Source organism: Xenopus tropicalis, chromosome 2 (assembly GCF_000004195.4).
Source record: "Xenopus tropicalis strain Nigerian chromosome 2, UCB_Xtro_10.0, whole genome shotgun sequence".
Classification (NCBI taxonomy): domain Eukaryota; kingdom Metazoa; phylum Chordata; class Amphibia; order Anura; family Pipidae; genus Xenopus; species Xenopus tropicalis.
Genome location: NC_030678.2, coordinates 173,992,550 through 174,017,447, shown reverse-complemented (window position 1 = coordinate 174,017,447; position 24,898 = coordinate 173,992,550). Strand labels below are relative to the sequence as shown.

General features: G+C 50.7%; 2 protein-coding genes across 2 annotated transcripts; one reads left to right on the top strand and one right to left on the bottom strand.

Annotated features, from left to right (window-relative positions):
* Window positions 1-3,021: 3,021 nt before the first annotated feature.
* thap12 (THAP domain containing 12) lies at window positions 3,022-12,098 on the top strand. Its single transcript, NM_203722.1, is given in 6 exon segments — window positions 3,022-3,083; window positions 6,204-6,577; window positions 7,658-7,778; window positions 7,962-8,066; window positions 8,722-8,758; window positions 9,630-12,098. Coding segments are annotated over 5 exon segments (2,262 nt in total). The 5' UTR covers window positions 3,022-3,083; window positions 6,204-6,488; the 3' UTR covers window positions 11,540-12,098.
* Window positions 12,099-15,896: 3,798 nt separating this feature from the next.
* LOC116408918 (pleckstrin homology domain-containing family B member 1-like) lies at window positions 15,897-24,276 on the bottom strand. Its single transcript, XM_031897377.1, has 7 exons — window positions 24,210-24,276; window positions 22,194-22,250; window positions 20,599-20,751; window positions 20,349-20,451; window positions 20,181-20,220; window positions 16,616-16,715; window positions 15,897-16,334 (listed from the first exon to the last, which is right to left on the bottom strand). Exons 1-7 carry the CDS (start codon window positions 24,259-24,261, stop codon window positions 16,195-16,197), a joined length of 645 nt encoding a protein of 214 aa, XP_031753237.1. The 5' UTR covers window positions 24,262-24,276; the 3' UTR covers window positions 15,897-16,194.
* Between the last annotated feature and the right edge of the window lie 622 nt (window positions 24,277-24,898).

Sequence of the window (24,898 nt, the reverse complement as noted above, 5' to 3'; positions counted from 1 at the left end):
TGATACTCAGGGTATATAATAACAGCCTCGTTTAGGTACTTACATAGGAACGACCCAGGGGCCCCGGGGGGGGGGGAGAGAATTCTCCTCATCAGCTAAATATTAATAGTTTGTACGCTGGCACCATCACCGCAGGTAGTACCTCCCCTTTATATTGTCATATAGTGATTCATATTTAATGTCACATGATCTAAGGTTTTGGATTCAGTTGGCCAGACATGATCCCTGCATGTCCCCTTTAGTAAGTGGTTTGGGCAGTGGGTTCTGTTTGGATCTCACCTGCCAAAATGTAAAAACAGATTGACCAATGGCCATCAGGTAAAACTATAGAGACTCCACGGGGTGTCAGGGGCCCACTGACTCTGGATATATGTCTATAAGAGATGCCTTATTCCCAGTAGAGCCCCAAAATGCAGAATTAGCTCTAAACCCACCCCAAAAACAGAGGTTGTCCCACCACAATCTATCTCAGTTTAATAAGCCTTGATAATGATGGTCTGTCCAAAACAATATCACAGTACGGCAACCAAACTAGGTTGGGGTCCAGAACATAAAAGTGATAAGAAGATGCTTTAACTGCACTATTTGCCTTGGGGACTTGGACCCAGAATGCCTTCATGGCTAGAGCTCTTTGTAAGGTCCACCTTCCTCTCAAATAGGAGTAGATTTCTCTATAATTTTGTTGGAAGTCTGCCGAACAGATTTAGAGTAAAAGACCCTGTAGCTATACAGGCCGCGGGTGCTGCCGGGATCGGTCCCTGTATCTTTCCAGGCCGCGGGTGCTGCCGGGATCGGTCCCTGTACCTATACAGGCCGCGGGCGCTGCCGGGATCGGTCCCTGTACCTATACAGGCCGCGGGTGCTGCCGGGATCGGTCCCTGTACCTATACAGGCCGCGGGCACAGCAGGGATCGGTCCCTGTACCTATACAGGCCGCGGGCGCAGCAGGGATCGGTCCCTGTACCTATACAGGCCGCGGGCGCAGCAGGGATCGGTCCCTGTACCTATACAGGCCGCGGGCGCAGCAGGGATCGGTCCCTGTACCTATACAGGCCGCGGGCACAGCAGGGATCGGTCCCTGTACCTATACAGGCCGCGGGCGCCGCCGGGATCGGTCCCTGTACCTATACAGGCCGCGGGCGCCGCCGGGATCGGTCCCTGTATCTATACAGGCCGCGGGCGCTGCCGGGATCGGTCCCTGTACCTATACAGGCCGCGGGCGCTGCCGGGATCGGTCCCTGTACCTATACAGGCCGCGGGCGCCGCCGGGATCGGTCCCTGTACCTATACAGGCCGCGGGCGCCGCCGGGATCGGTCCCTGTACCTATACAGGCCGCGGGCGCAGCAGGGATCGGTCCCTGTACCTATACAGGCCGCGGGCGCAGCAGGGATCGGTCCCTGTACCTATACAGGCCGCGGGTGCTGCCGGGATCGGTCCCTGTACCTATACAGGCCGCGGGCACAGCAGGGATCGGTCCCTGTACCTATACAGGCCGCGGGCGCAGCAGGGATCGGTCCCTGTACCTATACAGGCCGCGGGCGCCGCCGGGATCGGTCCCTGTACCTATACAGGCCACGGGCGCCGCAGGGATCGGTCCCTGTAGCTATACAGGCCGCGGGCGCTGCCGGGATCGGTCCCTGTACCTATACAGGCCGCGGGCGCCGCCGGGATCGGTCCCTGTACCTATACAGGCCGCGGGCGCCGCAGGGATCGGTCCCTGTAGCTATACAGGCCGCGGGCGCTGCCGGGATCGGTCCCTGTACCTATACAGGCCGCGGGCGCCGCCGGGATCGGTCCCTGTACCTATACAGGCCGCGGGCGCCGCAGGGATCGGTCCCTGTAGCTATACAGGCCGCGGGCGCTGCCGGGATCGGTCCCTGTACCTATACAGGCCGCGGGCGCCGCCGGGATCGGTCCCTGTACCTATACAGGCCGCGGGCGCCGCCGGGATCGGTCCCTGTACCTATACAGGCCGCGGGCGCCGCCGGGATCGGTCCCTGTACCTATACAGGCCGCGGGCGCTGCCGGGATCGGCCCCTGTAGCTATACAGGCCGCGGGCGCTGCCGGGATCGGTCCCTGTACCTATACAGGCCGCGGGCGCTGCCGGGATCGGTCCCTGTACCTATACAGGCCGCGGGCGCCGCCGGGATCGGTCCCTGTACCTATACAGGCCGCGGGTGCTGCCGGGATCAGTCCCTGTATCTATACAGGCCGCGGGTGCTGCCGGGATAAGTATCAGAATGTAACAGACCATGGGTGCTACTGGATTCACTTCCAGAACATATACAGACCATGGGCCAGTTGGGACCAGTCCCAATACATACAGAGAACAAGGGTGCTGTGATTGGTGTGTATACAGAATATGGGTGCTGCTGGTATTGGTACAGAAGGATTGGGGGGGGGGGCTGTAGGTTTACAGAAAATAGGCCCTGTGGGAACAAGTGCAGAACATATACACCATTGTACAAACAGATCCTGTTGGATCAGTTGCAATAGAGACAGGCCCTGGTTCTGCTGGGATCCGGCCCAGTATGTGTAGAGCCCATAGGTACTGAGGTAAATTGGGTCAGCTGCAGTTTGTATGGCCTGTCAGTATCCCATATAGGGCCAGTCCCAGTATAACCCCCCTATCATATCTCTCAGTGAGTGAGGGGCGGCAGCATGGGGAACAGAGCCCAGTGAGTATGAGCTGCAGGGTAAGTGCTGTATGTGCGGCCACTCTCACTCTGTATCAGTTTGTGTGAGGGAAGGCGGCCCAGTCAGAGCCCTATATAGGGTCAGAGCCAGCCCCGCCCATCTCCCAGGCAGTGAGTGAGGGAAGGCGGCCCCGCCCATCTCCCAGGCAGTGAGTGAGGGAAGGCGGCCCCGCCCATCTCCCAGGCAGTGAGTGACGGAAGAGAATGTACCGCCCACCCAGGTTATGGCGGAGGTGATGTCACAGTGACAGGCCACTTCCCGCCTCCCCATTGCCGTAGCCCCGCCCCCGCATCTCTGAATGCCCGGAGAGAGGAGACGGACTGTGCAGCCTGACTCACGGACATCCTGCGCTACGGAACGGCATAGCCAGAGTGGAACGGCCCGGTGAGTACGGGGGGCTGCAAGGGACACGGCCTGGGGGCCGGGGAGTCAGTTTGGGGGGTGTAGGGCCGAGACGGGCAGCAGGGCCCCGGGAGAACTGGGGGCGGGATGGGTACCGGCCTTATTATATGCTGCTGGGGGGCAAACAACTGCCTATGGGGATTAGGGTTTGTGTCAGGGGTATTTATATGGGTCAGGGGGTGGGAGACTGGGGGGGGGATATACATGGGGCTGGGGGTATGGCGCTGTGCTGGGTGACATATATATATATATATATATAACTATTATCTTTGTGCGGTAGGGCCAGGGGGTCGGTATGGTAGGGCCAGGGGGTCTGTATGGTAGGGCCAGGGGGTCTGTATGGTAGGGCCAGGGGGGTCTGTATGGTAGGGGCAGGGGGGTCGGTATGGTAGGGCCAGGGGGGTCTGTATGGTAGGGGCAGGGGGGTCGGTATGGTAGGGCCAGGGGGTCTGTATGGTAGGGGCAGGGGGGTCTGTATGGTAGGGGCAGGGGGGTCGGTATGGTAGGGCCAGGGGGTCTGTATGGTAGGGGCAGGGGGGTCTGTATGGTAGGGGCAGGGGGGTCGTATGGTAGGGCCAGGGGGGTCTGTATGGTAGGGCCAGGGGGTCGGTAGGGTAGGGCCAGGGGGGTCGGTAGGGTAGGGCCAGGGGGGTCGGTAGGGTAGGGCCAGGGGGGTCGGTAGGGTAGGGCCAGGGGGGTCGGTAGGGTAGGGCCAGGGGGTCTGTATGGTAGGGCCAGGGGGGTCTGTATGGTAGGGCCAGGGGGGTCGGTAGGGTAGGGCCAGGGGGTCGGTAGGGTAGGGCCAGGGGGGTCTGTATGGTAGGGCCAGGGGGGTCTGTATGGTAGGGCCAGGGGGGTCGGTATGGTAGGGCCAGGGGGGTCGGTATGGTAGGGCCAGGGGGGTCGGTAGGGGCGGGATGGTAGGGGCAGGGGGGTCGGTAGGGGCGGGATGGTAGGGCCAGGGGGTCTGTATGGTAGGGCCAGGGGGGTCTGTATGGTAGGGGCAGGGGGGTCGGTATGGTAGGGCCAGGGGGGTCTGTATGGTAGGGGCAGGGGGGTCGGTATGGTAGGGCCAGGGGGTCTGTATGGTAGGGGCAGGGGGGTCTGTATGGTAGGGGCAGGGGGGTCGGTATGGTAGGGCCAGGGGGTCTGTATGGTAGGGGCAGGGGGTCTGTATGGTAGGGGCAGGGGGGTCGGTATGGTAGGGCCAGGGGGGTCTGTATGGTAGGGCCAGGGGGGTCTGTAGGGTAGGGCCAGGGGGTCGGTAGGGTAGGGCCAGGGGGGTCGGTAGGGTAGGGCCAGGGGGGTCGGTAGGGTAGGGCCAGGGGGGTCGGTAGGGTAGGGCCAGGGGGTCTGTATGGTAGGGCCAGGGGGGTCTGTATGGTAGGGCCAGGGGGGTCGGTAGGGTAGGGCCAGGGGGTCGGTAGGGTAGGGCCAGGGGGGTCTGTATGGTAGGGCCAGGGGGTCTGTATGGTAGGGCCAGGGGGGTCGGTATGGTAGGGCCAGGGGGGTCGGTATGGTAGGGCCAGGGGGGTCGGTAGGGGCGGGATGGTAGGGGCAGGGGGGTCGGTAGGGGCGGGATGGTAGGGCCAGGGGGGTCTGTATGGTAGGGCCAGGGGGGTCGGTAGGGTAGGGCCAGGGGGTCGGTAGGGTAGGGCCAGGGGGGTCGGTAGGGTAGGGCCAGGGGTCTGTATGGTAGGGCCAGGGGGGTCTGTATGGTAGGGCCAGGGGGGTCGGTAGGGTAGGGCCAGGGGGTCGGTAGGGTAGGGCCAGGGGGTCTGTATGGTAGGGCCAGGGGGGTCTGTATGGTAGGGCCAGGGGGGTCGGTATGGTAGGGCCAGGGGGGTCGGTATGGTAGGGCCAGGGGGGTCGGTAGGGGCGGGATGGTAGGGCAGGGGGGTCGGTAGGGGCGGGATGGTAGGGCCAGGGGGGTCTGTATGGTAGGGCCAGGGGGGTCGGTAGGGTAGGGCCAGGGGGTCGGTAGGGTAGGGCCAGGGGGTCGGTAGGGTAGGGCCAGGGGGGTCTGTATGGTAGGGCCAGGGGGTCTGTATGGTAGGGCCAGGGGGGTCTGTATGGTAGGGCCAGGGGGGTCTGTATGGTAGGGCCAGGGGGGTCTGTATGGTAGGGCCAGGGGGTCTGTATGGTAGGGCCAGGGGGGTCTGTATGGTAGGGCCAGGGGGGTCTGTATGGTAGGGCCAGGGGGGTCTGTATGGTAGGGGCAGGGGGTCGGTAGGGGCGGGATGGTAGGGGCAGGGGGGTCGGTAGGGGCGGGATGGTAGGGGCAGGGGGGCCGGTAGGGGCGGGATGGTAGGGGCAGGGGGGCCGGTAGGGGCGGGATGGTAGAGGCAGGGGGGTCGGTAGGGGCGGGATGGTAGGGGCAGGGGGGTCGGTAGGGGCGGGATGGTAGGGGCAGGGGGGTCGGTAGGGGCGGGATGGTAGGGGCAGGGGGGTCGGTAGGGGCGGGATGGTAGGGGCAGGGGGGTCGGTAGGGGCGGGATGGTAGGGGCAGGGGGGTCGGTACAGTAGGGGCAGGGGACAGTGTAGCTGGTTGGTACTGGGATGGCGGTTCTGGGATGGGACACAATATAAAGGATTGCTGATGGGGCAGGTAATACTCACGGGGTGCCAATATGAAGGGTTATAATATGGGGGTACTGTAAAGCAGTGCTGGGCAACAGGGAAGATTTCAGGGGGGCTGGTGTGGCCCCGGGCTATTCAGCATTATGTCCCTCGCTGGGAGTAGTGCGGATCTGTGTGCCTTGTGGTTTCTCCAGCCACTGACTGTAGCGCTGCTGTATGTGGGGCCTGGGGGTTATGGGATTCAACTGCATCTGAGTTGTTTCATATAAAGCTCATTATTGTGATGTACAGAACCAAATATATATGGGCCTCCCTGCAGAACATGCCGGGCACAGTAACAGCCCAGTGTGAGCAGCACATTCACTGCCTGAAACCCATTACACACACACACAGACAGACAGACATATATATATACACACACAGACAGATATATATATATATATACAGACAGATATTCAGTCACCGCTCTAACTGGAACATGTGATGACCCTTTAACCATAAATATGTCCCTTTTTCCCACAGTTCTGCACAGAAATGCGCTGATCATGTGACTTACTGACCGACAAGACTCTACTCTATGGTGTTTGGAAGCCCTATGGCTGGTACCATAGAATCACAAGAAGTGGTGAGAGCTGAGGCGCGGGGCATGCTGGGACGTTTGCTTGGCGGCCGGCGCTGATTCCTCACAGCAGTGTGGCGCTAACTGGGTCCCTCTGTACCCCGGGCTCGGTACTCAGTGTACCCCCTCGGTGAGGGGAGGAGGAGGGGCCCGGTTCCCCTGCCGGTTATTATTACAATAAGGAGAAAATGCCAAATTTCTGCGCTGCCCCGAACTGTACGCGGAAAAGCACCCAGTCGGACCTGGCCTTCTTCCGCTTCCCCCGGGACCCGGACAGGTAAGGAACCAGTACTAGGGGTGAGTTTGGGTCTGTAATCATTATGTCCTGCCCTCTCTGGACTCTGCTCAGTTACATTTCCCAGAATCCTCTGTTAAGGGCTGGAGTAGAACATTGGCTTAGTTCTGGGGGAGCAGCGGGAGATGCCATTGGCTTAGTTCTGGGGAAGCAGTAGGAGACCCCGTAGGCTTAGTTCTGGGGGAGGAGCGGCACATCCCATTGGCTTAGTTCTGGGGGAGCAGTGGGAGACCCCGTAGCCTTAGTTCTGGGGAGCAGCGGCACATCCCATTGGCTTAGTTCTGGGGGAGCAGCGGGAGATGCTATTGGCTTAGTTCTGGGGAAGCAGCGGGAGATGCTATTGGCTTAGATCTAGGGAAGCAGCGGCACATCCCATTGGCTTAGTTCTGGGGGAGCAGCGAGAGATCCCATTGGCTTAGTTCTGGGGGAGCAACGGCAGATCCCGTTGGTTTAGTTCTGGGGGAGCAGCTGCAGATCCCATTGGCTTAGTTCTGGGGGAGCAGCTGCAGATCCCATTGGCTTAGTTCTGGGGGAGCAGCTGCAGATCCCATTGGCTTAGTTCTGGGGGAGCAGCTGCAGATCCCATTGGCTTAGTTCTGGGGGAGCAGGGGCAGATCCCGTTGGTTTAGTTCTGGGGGAGCAGCGGCAGATCCCATTGGCTTAGTTCTGGGGGAGCAGGGGCAGATCCCATTGGCTTAGTTCTGGGGGAGCAGGGGCAGATCCCATTGGCTTAGTTCTGGGGGAGCAGGGGCAGATCCCGTTGGTTTGGTTCTGGGGGAGCAGCGGCAGATCCCATTGGTTTGGTTCTGGGGGAGCAGCGGCAGATCCCATTGGTTTGGTTCTGGGGGAGCAGCGGCAGATCCCATTGGTTTGGTTCTGGGGGAGCAGCGGCAGATTACTCGCTGCTTAGTGCAGCTAAATAGTATGATGAATGCTACAGGGGACAGCAGGGGTCAAAATGCTTGTGTTGTACCACCCTACTGTTCTAGTTCAACTGCTGCTCTCACCGACTCTTTATAGTCACCCTGTCTGTTTAATATCCAATGACTATTTGCCCAACAGGTGCCAGAGATGGGTTGAGAACTGCAGAAGAGCCGACTTGGAGGACAAAACCCCCGACCAGCTCAATAAACATTACCGGCTGTGCGCTCAGCACTTCGAGGATTCCATGATCTGCAGGAGTGTAAGTGTTGCTAGGCTACTGCTGTTCCCATGGGCAACGGGTGCGCCCAAAGCGCGTCGGGCGTCCTAATAAGGATCTATTTCTTAATTGTTTCATTTTCCCCTCAGTATCTGATATACAGAATGTTCTCTGCTCCAAGGAGGTTTTGCTGTAAACATATTTTTATATTGATTTTTTTCCCAGAGTCCGTACAGGACCGTCCTTAGGGAAAATGCCATTCCGACCATATTTGACCTTACGAGTCACCTGAATAACCCCGGGAGGCGCAGGAAGAGAATAAAGGAGCTGGTACGTGGCGTTTCCACCTCTGTGGCCCCAACAACGCGCAACTTTGCAATATACATCAATTACTGCAGCCTTTTCCTGATGTTTAATGTAATAATCTGGTTTGGAACAGTTCCCTAAACCCCGCCCCCTGTTCCCCAAGCCCCGCCCCCTGTTCCCCTTCTGCTCTGACTACTTTGTGACTCAAATAAAATATAACCGTAGCCGCCTGTCCCTCAGCCTTCAGCCTGCCTCCTCCCAATCCCACAATTCCCTGCTGCACACGCGATGTCAATAAGGAAAGGAACATCCCAGTGCAATGCATTGTGGGTTATGTAGTTCCTGCAGGCTGTCTGTAAGCTGTGGGGAAGCTGTTACAATCTGTAACATCAGTGTTTTAGTCCCTCCTCCCCTGCCAGGATTACAAATGATGCAGAAAGAGTAGAACAGTTTTGCAGCTGGATTTCAGCCTATAAACATGGGATTTATTCCTACTGTGTGAAGGAACAGATTACAGGGATAGGGATATTGGTCAGGGGGGCCCCATACACAGGGGGATAAGCTGCCGAAATGGTCTGACAGACCCAGTTCCGTCCATGAATGTAACATTTCCTTTTTCTCTAAACTTTATGGTGTGAATGTGTTCAGTTAATTCAGTGTTAAATGTTTTTTTTTTTAGACTGAAGAAGAAATTCGCATGCTAAAGGAACGGAAATGTAAGTTTTCTTTTGGAGAGATTTTATTAAATACATTCAGGGAATACAGGCAGTGTGGGTTATAGTTTGTACAGAGAGATATCATCTCCTGGCAGCATGTTCAAGCACAATTCAGCAGGAACAGCCCCCTAAGTTTGCTCATAGCCTGTACAGAGAGATACCATAAAACTATGGCAGCATAGGGATTCCCCTGTACTAAGCACAATTCAGCAGGAACAGCCCCCTAAGTTTGCTCATAGCCTGTACAGAGACATACCATAAAACTATGGCAGCATAGGGATTCCCCTGTACTAAGCACAATTCAGCAGGAACAGCCCCCTAAGTTTGCCCATAGCCTGTACAGAGAGATACCATAAAACTATGGCACATAGGGATTCCCCTGTACTAAGCACAATTCAGCAGGAACAGCCCCCTAAGTTTGCCCATAGCCTGTACAGAGAGATACCATAAAACTATGGCACATAGGGATTCCCCTGTACTAAGCACAATTCAGCAGGAACAGCCCCCTAAGTTTGCTCATAGCCTGTACAGAGAGATACCATAAAACTATGGCACATAGGGATTCCCCTGTACTAAGCACAATTCAGCAGGTACAGCCCCCTAAGTTTGCTCATAGCCTGTACAGAGAGATACCATAAAACTATGGCACATAGGGATTCCCCTGTACTAAGCACAATTCAGCAGGAACAGCCCCCTAAGTTTGCTCATAGCCTGTACAGAGAGTCAAACAACAAGTTCTCTTGCGGGCTGGAAATCAGCAGTATAGGAAGGCTAATCATTTGGAGACCATAGAACTATAAAATACTAAAACTTTTATTTTTTAGGGGGTTTTTATGGTTATTCTGCTTGACCTGTGCTAATGTTTTTGCAGATGATGCCATAGTTCCCGATCAAGAAAATCACAAATCCAATAATGACACTGAAGATCACCAAGTGGAGGTATTACAGATCGGTCAAGGGCCGACTTTAACGCCCGAAGAAAAGGAAAACAAAGACTATCTAAAGTCCCTGTTTGAAATTTTAATACTAATGGGCAAGCAGAACATCCCTTTGGAAGGCCATAACTCTGAAGTACCCACTGGGGTATTTATCCCCGACAGCTTCCAGGCTTTGCTGGAGTACCGGATCAATTCCGGGGATGATCTATTGAGGAAACGATTTGAGACGACGGCTGTGAACCTAGAGTACTGCTCTAGAACGCAGCAGAGACACATGTTGGAGATATGCGAGAGCTGCATACGGGACGAGATTCTGCGAGAGGTCCGAGATGCCAATTTCTTTTCCGTCGTTATGGAGGACGCGGTCAGTTTGGGTGGGGAGGAACACATGCCTGTGTTTGTTAGGTTCATAGACGAGACGAATAATCTCAGAGAAGAGTTTCTCGGATTTTTACCTTGCGAAGGCGACGCTAAAGCTTTGGCCCTTAATTTCCACACAACGATGACGGAAAAGTGGGGCCTAAACATGGAATTCTGCCGCGGGCAGGCTTACGTCACCTCCAGCGGACTCTCGGCCAACATGAAATTTGTAGCCTCTCAGCTGTTGGAGATGTATCCGCAGGTGGTTCATACTCTGAGTTCTACGTGTGCCTTAAATATATGGCTGGCCAAAGCCATTCCCGTGGCTGGAGTTTCCATCGTTCTTGGCGCCATGAAGGATCTTTATTCCTTTTTTCAAAAATTGCCCCAGTTGAAAGTGGAATTAGAAAGGACCATCAAGGTCCTGTTTCAGGGTAATGAGGAGAAGGCTGACGATTATAAGAACGTCATTCAGACGGAGTGGATAAGCAGACACGATACGTTCGAGATTATAGTCGGCCTTCTTCAGGCCTTTATCCTCTGCTTGGACAAAATCACTTCGGATAATTCTTTCAAATGCAACACAAAGGTAACCAGCCGCGCGTTCATTCTCTCAAGCGCCCTGAGCGACTTTGACTTTATTGTGACGAACGTGATATTAAAGAATGCCCTGTCCTTCACGCGGGCGTTTGGGAAGAACTTACAAGGACTGACGTCGGACATATTCTCCGCAGCCAACAGTCTGACAGCCGTGCTTCACTCGTTGAATGAGGTGAAAGATAACATCGAGGTGTATCATGAGTTTTGGTTTGAGGAGGCCACAAACCTCGCAGAGAAGCTCAGCGTCCAAGTTAAACTGCCGAGCAGATTCCATACGTTGCAGCTCACCAATCTCCAGCCGGATTTAACGGTGGAAAGCTTCTACAAAGATGCACTCAGCGTCCCAACTATTCACCATATCATACAAGGACTGAAGGATATATTTTCAGAACAGCATTTGAAAGCACTGAAATGCTTATCGTTAGTCCCCTCTGTGATGGGCCAATTGAAATTCAGCACCAGCGAGGAGCACAACACGGACATGTACAAGTGCGACCTTCCCAACCCCGACACTCTCTCGGCGGAGCTTCACTGCTGGAGGGTTAAGTGGAAACACAGAGGGAAAGATGTGGAGCTTCCGTCGAACATCTACGAGTCTCTCCACTTGTCCGACATAAAGTTCTTCCCCAACGTGTTTGCTCTGCTGAAGGTTCTCTGCATCCTCCCTGTCATCAAAGTGGACAATGAGAAGTTCGAAGTGGGGCGGAAGCGCCTGAAGGCGTATCTGGGAAACACCGCCGTAGAGCACCGGTCGTGCCAACTGGCGATGCTGAACATAAACTACGATTCCAAACAAGATTTAGATTTAATGGTCGACACTTACATTACAATGTACGAGGAAAACAGAGCGGCGGCCATTTCAGAAATGTCGGAAGGGGTTTGATATTTATCGAAGGGGTATTTATCAGTCGCTTTTCCTATTCCGTTATTTCGAAAGTAACAAAAATAGAAAAATTGCCGTCGGAAACCCAAAGCTACTTGTTTTGTGTCTTTTTGTTAATGAAATGGAGGATGTTTCTCTTAATGAAAGGTCATTGATGAGTTTTGAACATGTGACCTTCGTCCGCTTGATATTGCAGTACTTTCAGTTGACCGTTTCAGGCTGACAGTTACGTTAGGATTTATTTTTTCTTCAATTTTTGTAAAATACGTGCAGCCGTGTATATACGTACATGGGGTTACTGGGTATTTTATGGATATTTAGAGTGGACGCCATGAGAAAGTGAGTAGCGCTTTACTGGAAGCTCTGATTGGCCAGAGGGTAAGTGCAGATGAACCAGAAGGCTCTTCTTTCATTGTTAAAGGAGATGAACTAGTTGTGATTTTCCCACAACTCATTAAAGATGTACAAAATTCCTGTTTGTATTTTTATATGGAGATAAAACTCTGCTGTTTGTAGAGGAAACTTGTTTAAAGAAAGCAATAAAATATTCTTAAACGTGTCATGGATAAAGCGCAGAACTTGTTGTGTCCATGAGTTCCCTGTTCAACATCTAGAACTCTGTATTTATCCCTGATAAACTGTCGGCACAGGAAGGATATTTAGTTTGTGCCCCAAGGTGTCTGAATGAGTGAAGAGAACATGTTGGGATGGGTTGGTCAACCAAGGTACTGAGCCCCTAGAGTTTATGCAGATAAATACAGTGCCGATTCCGCGTATAATACCCCAGAACCCACAGCAGGATAAATACAGTGCCAATTCCATGTATAATACCCCAGAACCCACAGCAGGATAAATACAGTGCCAATTCCATGTATAATACCCCAGAACCCACAGCAGGATAAATACAGTGCCAATTCCATGTATAATACCCCAGAACCCACAGCGGGATAAATACAGTGCCAATTCCATGTATAATACCCCAGAACCCACAGCGGGATAAATACAGTGCCAATTCCATGTATAATACCCCAGAACACACAGCAGATAAATACAGTGCCAATTCCATGTATAATACCCCAGAACACACAGCAGATAAATACAGTGCCAATTCCATGTATAATACCCCAGAACACACAGCAGATAAATACAGTGCCAATTCCATGTATAATACCCCAGAACACACAGCAGATAAATACAGTGCCAATTCCATGTATAATACCCCAGAACCCACAGCGGGATAAATACAGTGCCAATTCCATGTATAATACCCCAGAACCCACAGCGGGATAAATACAGTGCCAATTCCATGTATAATACCCCAGAACCCACAGCAGATAAATACAGTGCCAATTCCATGTATAATACCCCAGAACCCACAGCAGGATAAATACAGTGCTAATTCCATGTATAATACCCCAGAACCCACAGCAGGATAAATACAGTGCCAATTCCATGTATAATACCCCAGAACCCACAGCAGGATATATACAGTGCCAATTCCATGTATAATACCCCAGAACCCACAGCGGGATAAATACAGTGCCAATTCCATGTATAATACCTCAGAACACACAGCGGGATAAATACAGTGCCAATTCCATGTATAATACCCCAGAACCCACAGCGGGATAAATACAGTGCCAATTCCATGTATAATACCCCAGAACCCACAGCGGGATAAATACAGTGCCAATTCCATGTATGATACCCCAGAACCCACAGCAGGATAAATACAGTGCCAATTCCATGTATGATACCCCAGAACCCACAGCAGGATAAATACAGTGCCAATTTCCATGTATAATACCCCAGAACCACAGCAGATAAATACAGTGCCGATTCCATGTATAATACCCCAGAACCCACAGCAGGATAAATACAGTGGCCGATTCCATGTATAATACCCCAGAACCCACAGCAGGATAAATACAGTGCCAATTCCATGTATGATACCCCAGAACCACAGCAGGATAAATACAGTGCCAATTCCATGTATAATACCCCAGAACCCACAGCAGATAAATACAGTGCCGATTCCATGTATAATACCCCAGAACCCACAGCAGGATAAATACAGTGCCGATTCCATGTATAATACCCCAGAACCCACGGCGGGATAAATACAGGGCCAATTCCGCGTATAATACCCCAGAACCCACGGCGGGATAAATACAGGGCCAATTCCGCGTATAATACCCAGAACCCACGGCGGGAATAAATACAGGGCCAATTCCGCGTATAATACCCCAGAACCCACGGCGGGATAAATACAGGGCCAATTCCGCGTATAATACCCCAGAACCCACGGCGGGGATAAATACAGGGCCAATTCCGCGTATAATACCCCAGAACCCACGGCGGGATAAATACAGGGCCAATTCCGCGTATAATACCCCAGAAACCCACGGCGGGATAAATACAGGGCCAATTCCGCGTATAATACCCCAGAACCCACGGCGGATAAATACAGGGCCAATTCCGCGTATATACCCAGAACCCACGGCGGGATAAATACAGGGCCAATTCCGCGTATAATACCCCAGAACCCACGGCGGGATAAATACAGGGGCCAATTCCGCGTATAATACCCCAGAACCCACGGCGGGATAAATACAGGGCCAATTCCGCGTATAATACCCCAGAACCCACGGCGGGATAAATACAGGGCCAATTCCGCGTATAATACCCCAGAACCCACGGCGGGATAAATACAGGGCCAATTCCGCGTATAATACCCCAGAACCACGGCGGGATAAATACAGGGCCAATTCCGCGTATAATACCCCAGAACCCACGGCGGGATAAATACAGGGCCAATTCCCGCGTATAATACCCCAGAAACCCACGGCGGGATAATACAGGGCCAATCCGCGTATAATACCCCAGAACCCACGGCGGGATAAATACAGGGCCAATTCCGCGTATAATACCCCAGAACCCACGGCGGGATAAATACAGGGCCAATTCCGCGTATAATACCCCAGAACCCACGGCGGGATAAATACAGCGCCAATTCCACGTATAATACCCCAGAACCCACGGCGGGATAAATACAGCGCCAATTCCACGTATAATACCCCAGAACCCACGGCGGGATAAATACAGCGCCAATTCCACGTATAATACCCCAGAACCCACGGCGGGATAAATACAGCGCCAATTCCACGTATAATACAATACCCCAGAACAACTTACAACAGCCTATTTAACATTTGTCAGAATATTCACAAGGGGTTCAGGGTGGATGAATAGGCCTCCATATAAGCTATGGGTCAAAAGTGGGGTCATAGTTGGGGGGGACTATGCAGAGCCAGTGGGTGATGGCTATATCAGGGGGCCAATGCAGTACTTGCTCAATAAGATATTCCAAGCATACATGGCCCAGTGACCTAAGAACCCATCCTGACGGGGCTCAGGCAGCAGCTGGTATTTGCCCCACGTGCCTGGCACAGTCACCCTATTGTGCAGATATCTGCCAACCTGATTTCCCACTTGTTTCATACATCAGCCTGGGTCTCACCTGCCCCATTAATTACAGTGTAACGACAGGCAGCCCCATCCCATTTACCTTCAGTCTAATCATCCCGTGGTGTAATTAAAGCTGTCACTCACCCATTGGCTGATACTGTACCTGCTTGTAGCCAATGCTCCTCCCACCCCTGTGGGGCCCCTGATACCCTTGTGGGGCTCTTATGTTTAGGGTATAGGCCTCTAACTAGCAAAGTAATGGGGGCTTTCACTTGGTCTGTATCTTATTTAAAGGGGCATCTAAGGCTCCCTGTGACCCTCTCTGGGCAGAAAGCAAGTGCCCAGTAGCTGAGGTTGAAAAAAGACCCACATCCATAAAGTTAGACCCTCCCAAGCTTCTAGAATATATTAGTATGGTGTTTCTTGTGCCACAGACTAGTGATATTGGGGCCAACCTGGCCCAGTACTTGGGGGTTTGGGTTAATCTCTCCCTTCCGCCTTCTCTGCCCACAACCATAATCAGCCTGGATTCTGCCTCCAGCAGCCAATATTTATAGGTGTGTGCCTGCTCCACCTCCTTTGTGATGTCACAGATGGGCGGGTCTGTAAATACAAGTGCCTTAGGGGTGTGGGTGCGTTAGGGTCGAATGCGGATTGGTCGTTTAGCCAACCCGCCCGACAGAGATTTCCTTCACGGTGTCGGGTAGAACCATAATGTTTATTTCATATTCTTTGTGTAAATTTACATCAATCCGCCCAGAAAGGGCTTCATAAACACTGGAAGCAGAGCCCATTCAACTTGTTGGGCAATATAATGTCTGGGGGGCAATATAATGTCTGGGGGGGCAATATAATATCAGGGGGGCAATAAATCCACAATACTATGGAACAGCTTAGCACATATATCATTTATTGGATAATAAACAAGATGTAATGGCCGGGAAGCTCCGCCCTAGTGCTGCTCCTCCCATAGATATCCAACCTAATAGCCCCTCCCCTCCTTGGGCGCCAAGCATTGCTGGGAGCTATAGTTTAGCGACAGGTGCTTTATCCTAACAAGGTTAATAATATTAAGTCACTACAGTCATTTTACTAAACAGGTTTATTTTCCCAGCCGGATTAGTCACAGACAAGCAGATCCTGCTGGTGTTGGTTCTGGGCAACCATTGGCCGCTCCTCTTATGCCCTCAGAACCAACATGGCAGCCAGACAAGGGAGCTGAGGGCGGAGCCTGTTACCGCCCCTGCAAGCATTCCCAGCGCCATCTGTTCTCCATAGGAATAGCCGTAAGAGTCCTCTCTGCCAATGAGATGGGCCAGTCTGGGAGCTGTAGGGGAAAGAGAATCAGGGGGGTATATGAGTTCCTAGTTGGGTAGTAGGGGGGCTATAGCTCTGGAGCGCCCCCTCAAGCACAAAATAATCCAGAAACCAATAAACAGCCAAGTTACAGGGAGGAAACCAATTAACTGCAAGATGCACAATAAGATACAGACTTTATGTACTTCAGTGAGCTGCCACTAGAGGGCATATTTACTATGTATATATAGCAGTGCCCACAGGCTTTATTGATTAAACCAATACCAATAATGATTAATCAGTTACACGTACCGTAACCGCGCCCATAGTAACCCTGACTGACATACGCTGCATTGTGGGCATCGAACGGAACCGCCTGGTAATGATCATCATACGGGTCATAGACACAGACCTGCGGGGGCAAGAACGAGATTTAGGCACAGGGGATTCTGGGAAAGTTCTTAATAGAAACCTTGGAGTCATTTCAAGCAACTGATTCTCTCCAGTCGGGGGGGGTCAGGCTCTAGTCACACCCAATCCCAAGCACACACTGAGCCCCTCCCCACAAGGGGTTAATGCAGTCATTTAATTCAAGTTATTTCTGGACTTTCTCTACTGAAAAACTGGCCCAGGAGATTGAATTGATTTATTCCTGCAGGAACAGCCCCTCTCCTTCGCTTTCTTACTGTGTCCTTCCCAGCTAATAGCACCGAACATCAATCAAATCGACCCACATTCATTGGCTCAATGTAACGAAAGCTTCGTCAGGCTGAGCCCCCCCAAACCAACACTTTCCCTACAACACACAGGATGGGGGTTTTATATGTACATACATAATACTAGCACTGTATTTATCCTGCTGTGGGTTCCGGGGTATTATACATGGAATTGGCACTGTATTTATCCTGCTGTGGGTTCTGGGGTATTATACATGGAATTGGCACTGTATTTATCCCGCTGTGGGTTCTGGGGTATTATACATGGAATTGGCGCTGTATTTATCCTGCTGTGGGTTCTGGGGTATTATACATGGAACTGGCACTGTATTTATCCTGCTGTGGGTTCTGGGGTATTATACATGGAATTGGCACTGTATTTATCCTGCTGTGGGTTCTGGGGTATTATACATGGAATTGGCACTGTATTTATCTGCTGTGGGTTCTGGGGTATTATACATGGAATTGGCACTGTATTTATCCCGCTGTGGGTTCTGGGGTATTATACATGGAATTGGCACTGTATTTATCCTGCTGTGGGTTCTGGGGTATTATACATGGAATTGGCACTGTATTTATCTGCTGTGGGTTCTGGGGTATTATACATGGAATTGGCACTGTATTTATCCTGCTGTGGGTTCTGGGGTATTATACATGGAATTGGCACTGTATTTATCCCGCTGTGGGTTCTGGGGTATTATACATGGAATTGGCACTGTATTTATCCTGCTGTGGGTTCTGGGGTATTATACATGGAATTGGCACTGTATTTATCCCGCTGTGGGTTCTGGGGTATTATACATGGAATTGGCACTGTATTTATCCTGCTGTGGGTTCTGGGGTATTATACATGGAATTGGCACTGTATTTATCCTGCTGTGTGTTCTGGGGTATTATACATGGAATTGGCGCTGTATTTATCCTGCTGTGGGTTCTGGGGTATTATACATGGAATTGGCGCTGTATTTATCCTGCTGTGGGTTCTGGGGTATTATACACGGAATTGGCACTGTATTTATCCCGCTGTGGGTTCTGGGGTATTATACACGGAATTGGCACTGTATTTATCCCGCTGTGGGTTCTGGGGTATTATACATGGAATTGGCACTGTATTTATCCCGCTGTGGGTTCTGGGGTATTATACATGGAATTGGCACTGTATTTATCTGCTGTGGGTTCTGGGGTATTATACATGGAATTGGCACTGTATTTATCCCGCTGTGGGTTCTGGGGTATTATACATGGAATTGGCACTGTATTTATCTGCTGTGGGTTCTGGGGTATTATACATGGAATTGGCACTGTATTTATCTGCTGTGGGTTCTGGGGTATTATACATGGAATTGGCACTGTATTTATCCCGCTGTGGGTTCTGGGGTATTATACATGGAATTGGCACTGTATTTATCCCGCTGTGGGTTCTGGGGTATCATACATGGAATTGGCACTGTATTTATCCCGCTGTGGGTTCTGGGGTATTATACATGGAATTGGCACTGTATTTATCCCGCTGTGGGTTCTGGGGTATTATACATGGAAATGGCACTGTATTTATCCCGCTGTGGGTTCTGGGGTATTATACATGGAATTGGCACTGTATTTATCCCGCTGTGGGTTCTGGGGTATTATACATGGAATTGGCACTGTATTTATCCCGCTGTGGGTTCTGGGGTATTATACATGGAAATGGCACTGTATTTATCCCGCTGTGGGTTCTGGGGTATTATACATGGAATTGGCACTGTATTTATCCCGCTGTGGGTTCTGGGGTATTATACATGGAATTGGCACTGTATTTATCCCGCTGTGGGTTCTGGGGTATTATACATGGAATTGGCACTGTATTTATCCTGCTGTGGGTTCTGGGGTATTATACATGGAATTGGCACTGTATTTATCCTGCTGTGGGTTCTGGGGTATTATACATGGAATTGGCACTGTATTTATCCTGCTGTGGGTTCTGGGGTATTATACATGGAATTGGCACTGTATTTATCCCGCTGTGGGTTCTGGGGTATTATACATGGAATTGGCACTGTATTTATCTGCTGTGGGTTCTGGGGTATTATACATGGAATTGGCACTGTATTTATCTGCTGTGGGTTCTGGGGTATTATACATGGAATTGGCACTGTATTTATCTGCTGTGGGTTCTGGGGTATTATACATGGAATTGGCACTGTATTTATCCCGCTGTGGGTTCTGGGGTATTATACATGGAATTGGCACTGTATTTATCCCGCTGTGGGTTCTGGGGTATTATACATGGAAATGGCACTGTATTTATCCCGCTGTGGGTTCTGGGGTATTATACATGGAATTGGCACTGTATTTATCCCGCTGTGGGTTCTGGGGTATTATACATGGAATTGGCACTGTATTTATCCCGCTGTGGGTTCTGGGGTATTATACATGGAATTGGCACTGTATTTATCCTGCTGTGGGTTCTGGGGTATTATACATGGAATTGGCACTGTATTTATCCTGCTGTGGGTTCTGGGGTATTATACATGGAATTGGCACTGTATTTATCCCGCTGTGGGTTCTGGGGTATTATACATGGAATTGGCACTGTATTTATCTGCTGTGGGTTCTGGGGTATTATACATGGAATTGGCACTGTATTTATCTGCTGTGGGTTCTGGGGTATTATACATGGAATTGGCACTGTATTTATCCTGCTGTGGGTTCTGGGGTATTATACATGGAATTGGCACTGTATTTATCCTGCTGTGGGTTCTGGGGTATTATACATGGAATTGGCGCTGTATTTATCCTGCTGTGGGTTCTGGGGTATTATACATGGAATTGGCACTGTATTTATCCCGCTGTGGGTTCTGGGGTATTATACATGGAATTGGCACTGTATTTATCCCGCTGTGGGTTCTGGGGTATTATACATGGAATTGGCACTGTATTTATCCCGCTGTGGGTTCTGGGGTATTATACATGGAATTGGCACTGTATTTATCCCGCTGTGGGTTCTGGGGTATTATACATGGAATTGGCACTGTATTTATCCCGCTGTGGGTTCTGGGGTATTATACATGGAATTGGCGCTGTATTTGTCCTGCTGTGGGTTCTATTATTGGTATGGGGAAATCCGCCAGCTGTGAGTGATGGGTGTAATTGTCACATATAGACTGGCACAGATCACTTACCGGGTAGAACTGTGTGTCCATTAACGCCATCTTCCATGCCCTACAAACAGAGAAATAGCAATAAGTCATGTGGCCATTATTGCTACACGGAGCCTTTTAGATCTACATTAATAGTTGTGGGAGCTGCCATTCTGCTTGCTCTAAACATATAATCAGGCCTGTACTTACACTGCATCGTCATCACTCTCTGCGCACAGCAGCAACTTGGAGCGGTCTCTTAATTCCACCGTCACCAGGGAATCCTGGGTGCTCCCGTCCGGAGGCAGAATATCTGGAGAGGAAAGGGTTAAGCGGAGATTACCTGCCTATAGGATACAGCACCCGGATATTCTAGGGCCCCCATCTGACCCCAGCTCTTTAGGTAATGATCCCAAATATCCCCCCGGGCCCCAGGGATTTGCCCCCCCGCGCCCCTCACCTCCGCACTCCTGCCCGGCTCTCACATTCACACAGTTGGACTTCATGGGGATTCGATCTTCTACCGTCCGGCGGTTTTCATCAGGGTAATAGAGAAGGTTCCCGTCCAACCACAGGTCAAACCAGTGCTTCTTCCAGCGCTTCAGTACCCAGCCTGCGGGGAGTAATGAGTGATGTATCCCTGACCTGTATAACTGTATGGGCACAGAACCCCTCAGTGACTGCTAATATCCTTATCATTTACAGTAGGGGGTACATTATCCCTTATAATACATGAGTGATACTCAGAGTTCCCTGTATAACTCAGCCTGCAGCCTTGTGTCTTTATATGGGCACAGAACCCCTCAGTGACTGCTAATATCCTTATCATTTACAGTAGGGGGTACATTATCCCTTATAATACATGAGTGATACTCAGAGTTCCCTGTATAACTCAGCCTGCAGCCTTGTGCCTTTATATGGGGGGCACAGAACCCCTCAGTGACTGCTAATATCCTTATCATTTACAGTAGGGGGTACATTATCCCTTATAATACATGAGTGATACTCAGAGTTCCCTGTATAACTCAGCCTGTAGCCTTGTGCCTTTATATGGGGGGCACAGAACCCCTCAGTGACTGCTAATATCCTTATCATTTACAGTAGGGGGTACATTATCCCTTATAATACATGAGTGATACTCAGAGTTCCCTGTATAACTCAGCCTGCAGCCTTGTGCCTTTATATGGGCACAGAACCCCTCAGTGACTGCTAATATCCTTATCATTTACAGTAGGGGGTACATTATCCCTTATAATACATGAGTGATACTCAGAGTTCCCTGTATAACTCAGCCTGCAGCCTTGTGCCTTTATATGGGGGGCACAGAACCCCTCAGTGACTGCTAATATCCTTATCATTTACAGTAGGGGGTACATTATCCCTTATAATACATGAGTGATACTCAGAGTTCCCTGTATAACTCAGCCTGCAGCCTTGTGCCTTTATATGGGCACAGAACCCCTCAGTGACTGCTAATATCCTTATCATTTACAGTAGGGGGTACATTATCCCTTATAATACATGAGTGATACTCAGAGTTCCCTGTATAACTCAGCCTGCAGCCTTGTGCCTTTATATGGGGGGCACAGAACCCCTCAGTGACTGCTAATATCCTTATCATTTACAGTAGGGGGTACATTATCCCTTATAATACATGAGTGATACTCAGAGTTCCCTGTATAACTCCATGCTGTGCAGTTATATCTCAGGACAGGCATATTCTGTGACTTTGGTTGTTTTGCCTCAGCCAATAGGGAGCCCTATGCTGGAATAGCTGTATGGTGCCCTGGGGTACAGGCTGTTCCCGCTGAATGGTACTTAGTAGAGGGACATACCTGGGGGCAGAGTTTTTGGTGGAAGAAACTGCTTTGGCAGAAACTTAGGCAGAACTTGCCCTTAAAAGTTCTAAACTCAGATGTAGAAGCTGTTGCTTCTCATGGCAGGGGGTGGTGGTTCTATTAATTCCTAATTTGTAAAGATCTTAAGAGCTTACACTTTAACCTGTGCCCCATGATACAACCTTCTTAGTGCAAACCCAGCGAGCAGAGAACTTACTTTGCCTCCATAACCAGCCGCTCTTCACCAGGGCCATGTTACCGAGAGCTCCCCCTGCTGGAAAGAAACAGAACAGTTACCCAGTGAGTATAGTTGCCCAGATGGCCAGTGGCTGTACGTGGGGCTCACCATAAACTGCAGCAGTGATGGGAAATTGTTTGTTTTCTCTAATTAGTGAAGGCCCGGCCCTGCCCTCCCCACACCCTTTGTATATGGTATCACCCACTGCTGTATGCCCCGCCCCTAACCTGTACAGCGGGGCCCAGTATATGCGATGAGCTCAGACTGCCCCCAACCCCAAGATTAAATATTATATGTCTGGCACATCTCCCCTTATTAGCACTGTATGTAGTTTTATCTGATACTCAGTGTAAGCAGCAGTCCTGCCCTGCTTTATGGCTGAGATTCTAGCTATCTGTATAACAGAGCATTCTGTCAGAGTGGCACAGATCCTATCTGATCCCCCCATTGTAAGCAGCAGTCCTGCCCTGCTTTATGGCTGAGATTCTAGCTATCTGTATAACAGAGCATTCTGTCACAGTGGCACAGATCCTATCTGATCCCCCCCATTGTAAGCAGCAGTCCTGCCCTGCTTTATGGCTGAGATTCTAGCTATCTGTATAACAGAGCATTCTGTCACAGTGGCACAGATCCTATCTGATCCCCCCCATTGTAAGCAGCAGTCCTGCCCTGCTTTATGGCTGAGATTCTAGCTATCTGTATAACAGAGCATTCTGTCACAGTGGCACAGATCCTATCTGATCCCCCCATTGTAAGCAGCAGTCCTGCCCTGCTTTATGGCTGAGATTCTAGCTATCTGTATAACAGAGCATTCTGTCACAGTGGCACAGATCCTATCTGATCCCCCCATTGTAAGCAGCAGTCCTGCCCTGCTTTATGGCTGAGATTCTAGCTATCTGTATAACTGAGCATTCTGTCACAGTGGCACAGATCCTATCTGATCCCCCCATTGTAAGCAGCAGTCCTGCCCTGCTTTATGGCTGAGATTCTAGCTATCTGTATAACAGAGCATTCTGGCACAGTGGCACAGATCCTATCTGATCCCCCCATTGTAAGCAGCAGTCCTGCCCTGCTTTATGGCTGAGATTCTAGCTATCTGTATAACAGAGCATTCTGTCACAGTGGCACAGATCCTATCTGATCCCCCCCATTGTAAGCAGCAGTCCTGCCCTGCTTTATGGCTGAGATTCTAGCTATCTGTATAACAGAGCATTCTGTCACAGTGGCACAGATCCTATCTGATCCCCCCCATTGTAAGCAGCAGTCCTGCCCTGCTTTATGGCTGAGATTCTAGCTATCTGTATAACAGAGCACCCTGTCACAGAATGGCTGTAATTCTAGGCACTGGACTGTTTACATAACTACAAGATAAAACTCCATAACAGGATTAAGTATTACAGTGAGTCAGATAATAGAAGGCATATAAAGTAATTGAACTGTTGGTAACTGGTCCATTTTATTACTATATATATATAGTTAGTGAGAGGAGAGTGCCCGGCACTAATAAGAACTACATGAAGTTATATAACAGCCATACAAAGGTTTGAGTCTAAGAATAAAGTGACTCACAAAAACACAGAATGTACATTTCATTAAGAAATCTTGTTGGGAGGCAAAGTAGAAAAGTAAATACTTAACAAATACAAAATAATAAAGCTCTAGGTTTCTAACAGAGACATTTCTTCTGCCTAGAACAGATCAGGGATGTCAATGCTCGCCCAGGAGAGAGCCAATCCAACAGCCTGGTCAGTAATAACCTAAAAGTGAATTTATAGGTGTACTTCCCCTTTAATGTATCACTATACGCGCATCTAAAACACAACTGTACACTGCATTGTGGGTATTTCTCCTCCTATGCGATATAACACAAGCTTCTTCACTGCCTCTTGGTACAGAAGGGGTCAATACCCTCCGCCCACCCATCATTAACCCAATTATTGCCCCCCAGTCCCTGGGGAAGATGCCGGAGGGCCCCAGCCCAGAGTCAGTCCTTACCTGGGATCTGCACCTGCCTCTTGTGTTCCCTGCTGTGCTGGGACCTGGGCATTTAAACACTACCAGGATGCAACAGGTGGGATTAGGGATCTCCCGGTGCATTATGGGAGATGTAGTGTGTAACGGCTCGCATTTGCTCAGTGTCCAGAGACCTTCCTACATATCCCAGAATGCAGCGGGAGCTTACGGGTTTTTCCAGAAAGGAGATTTGCAGCAGCCGGGGTGTGTGTAGGTTTGTAACCTGGGTGTGTGTAGGTGTGTGTAATATAGAAAACTATAATAAGATAAGAACTGTCTCCCCCAGGTCCACTAACCAGTACCATTTATTTTCTTTACTGTAAGGGCAGTCAGGTTATGGGATTCCCTACCAAGAGAGGGGGAATGAGTGATACATTGGGAGTGGGGAGGGAAGGGGATCTCACCATCAGCATAGGAAGGGGTTCCTTACTGTAAGGGCAGTCAGGTTATGGGATTCCCTACCAAGAGAGGGGGAATGAGTGATACATTGGGAGTGGGGAGGGAAGGGGATCTCACCATCAGCATAGGAAGGGGTTCCTTACTGTAAGGGCAGTCAGGTTATGGGATTCCCTACCAAGAGAGAGGGAATGAGTGATACATTGGGGGTGGGGAGGAAAGGGGATCTCACCATCAGCATAGGAAGGGGTTCCTTACTGTAAGGGCAGTCAGGT

Coding starts and splice junctions, on each gene's coding strand:
- LOC116408918 (XM_031897377.1), bottom strand. CDS start 24,261: ATGCCCAGGTCCCAGCACAGCAGGGAACACAAGAGGCAGGTGCAGATC. Junction 20,452..20,598: donor AGCCGGGCAGGAGTGCGGAG/GTGAGGGGCGCG, acceptor TTTCCTCTCCAG/ATATTCTGCCTCCGGACGGG. Junction 16,716..20,180: donor TGGACACACAGTTCTACCCG/GTAAGTGATCTG, acceptor TTGCCCCCGCAG/GTCTGTGTCTATGACCCGTA.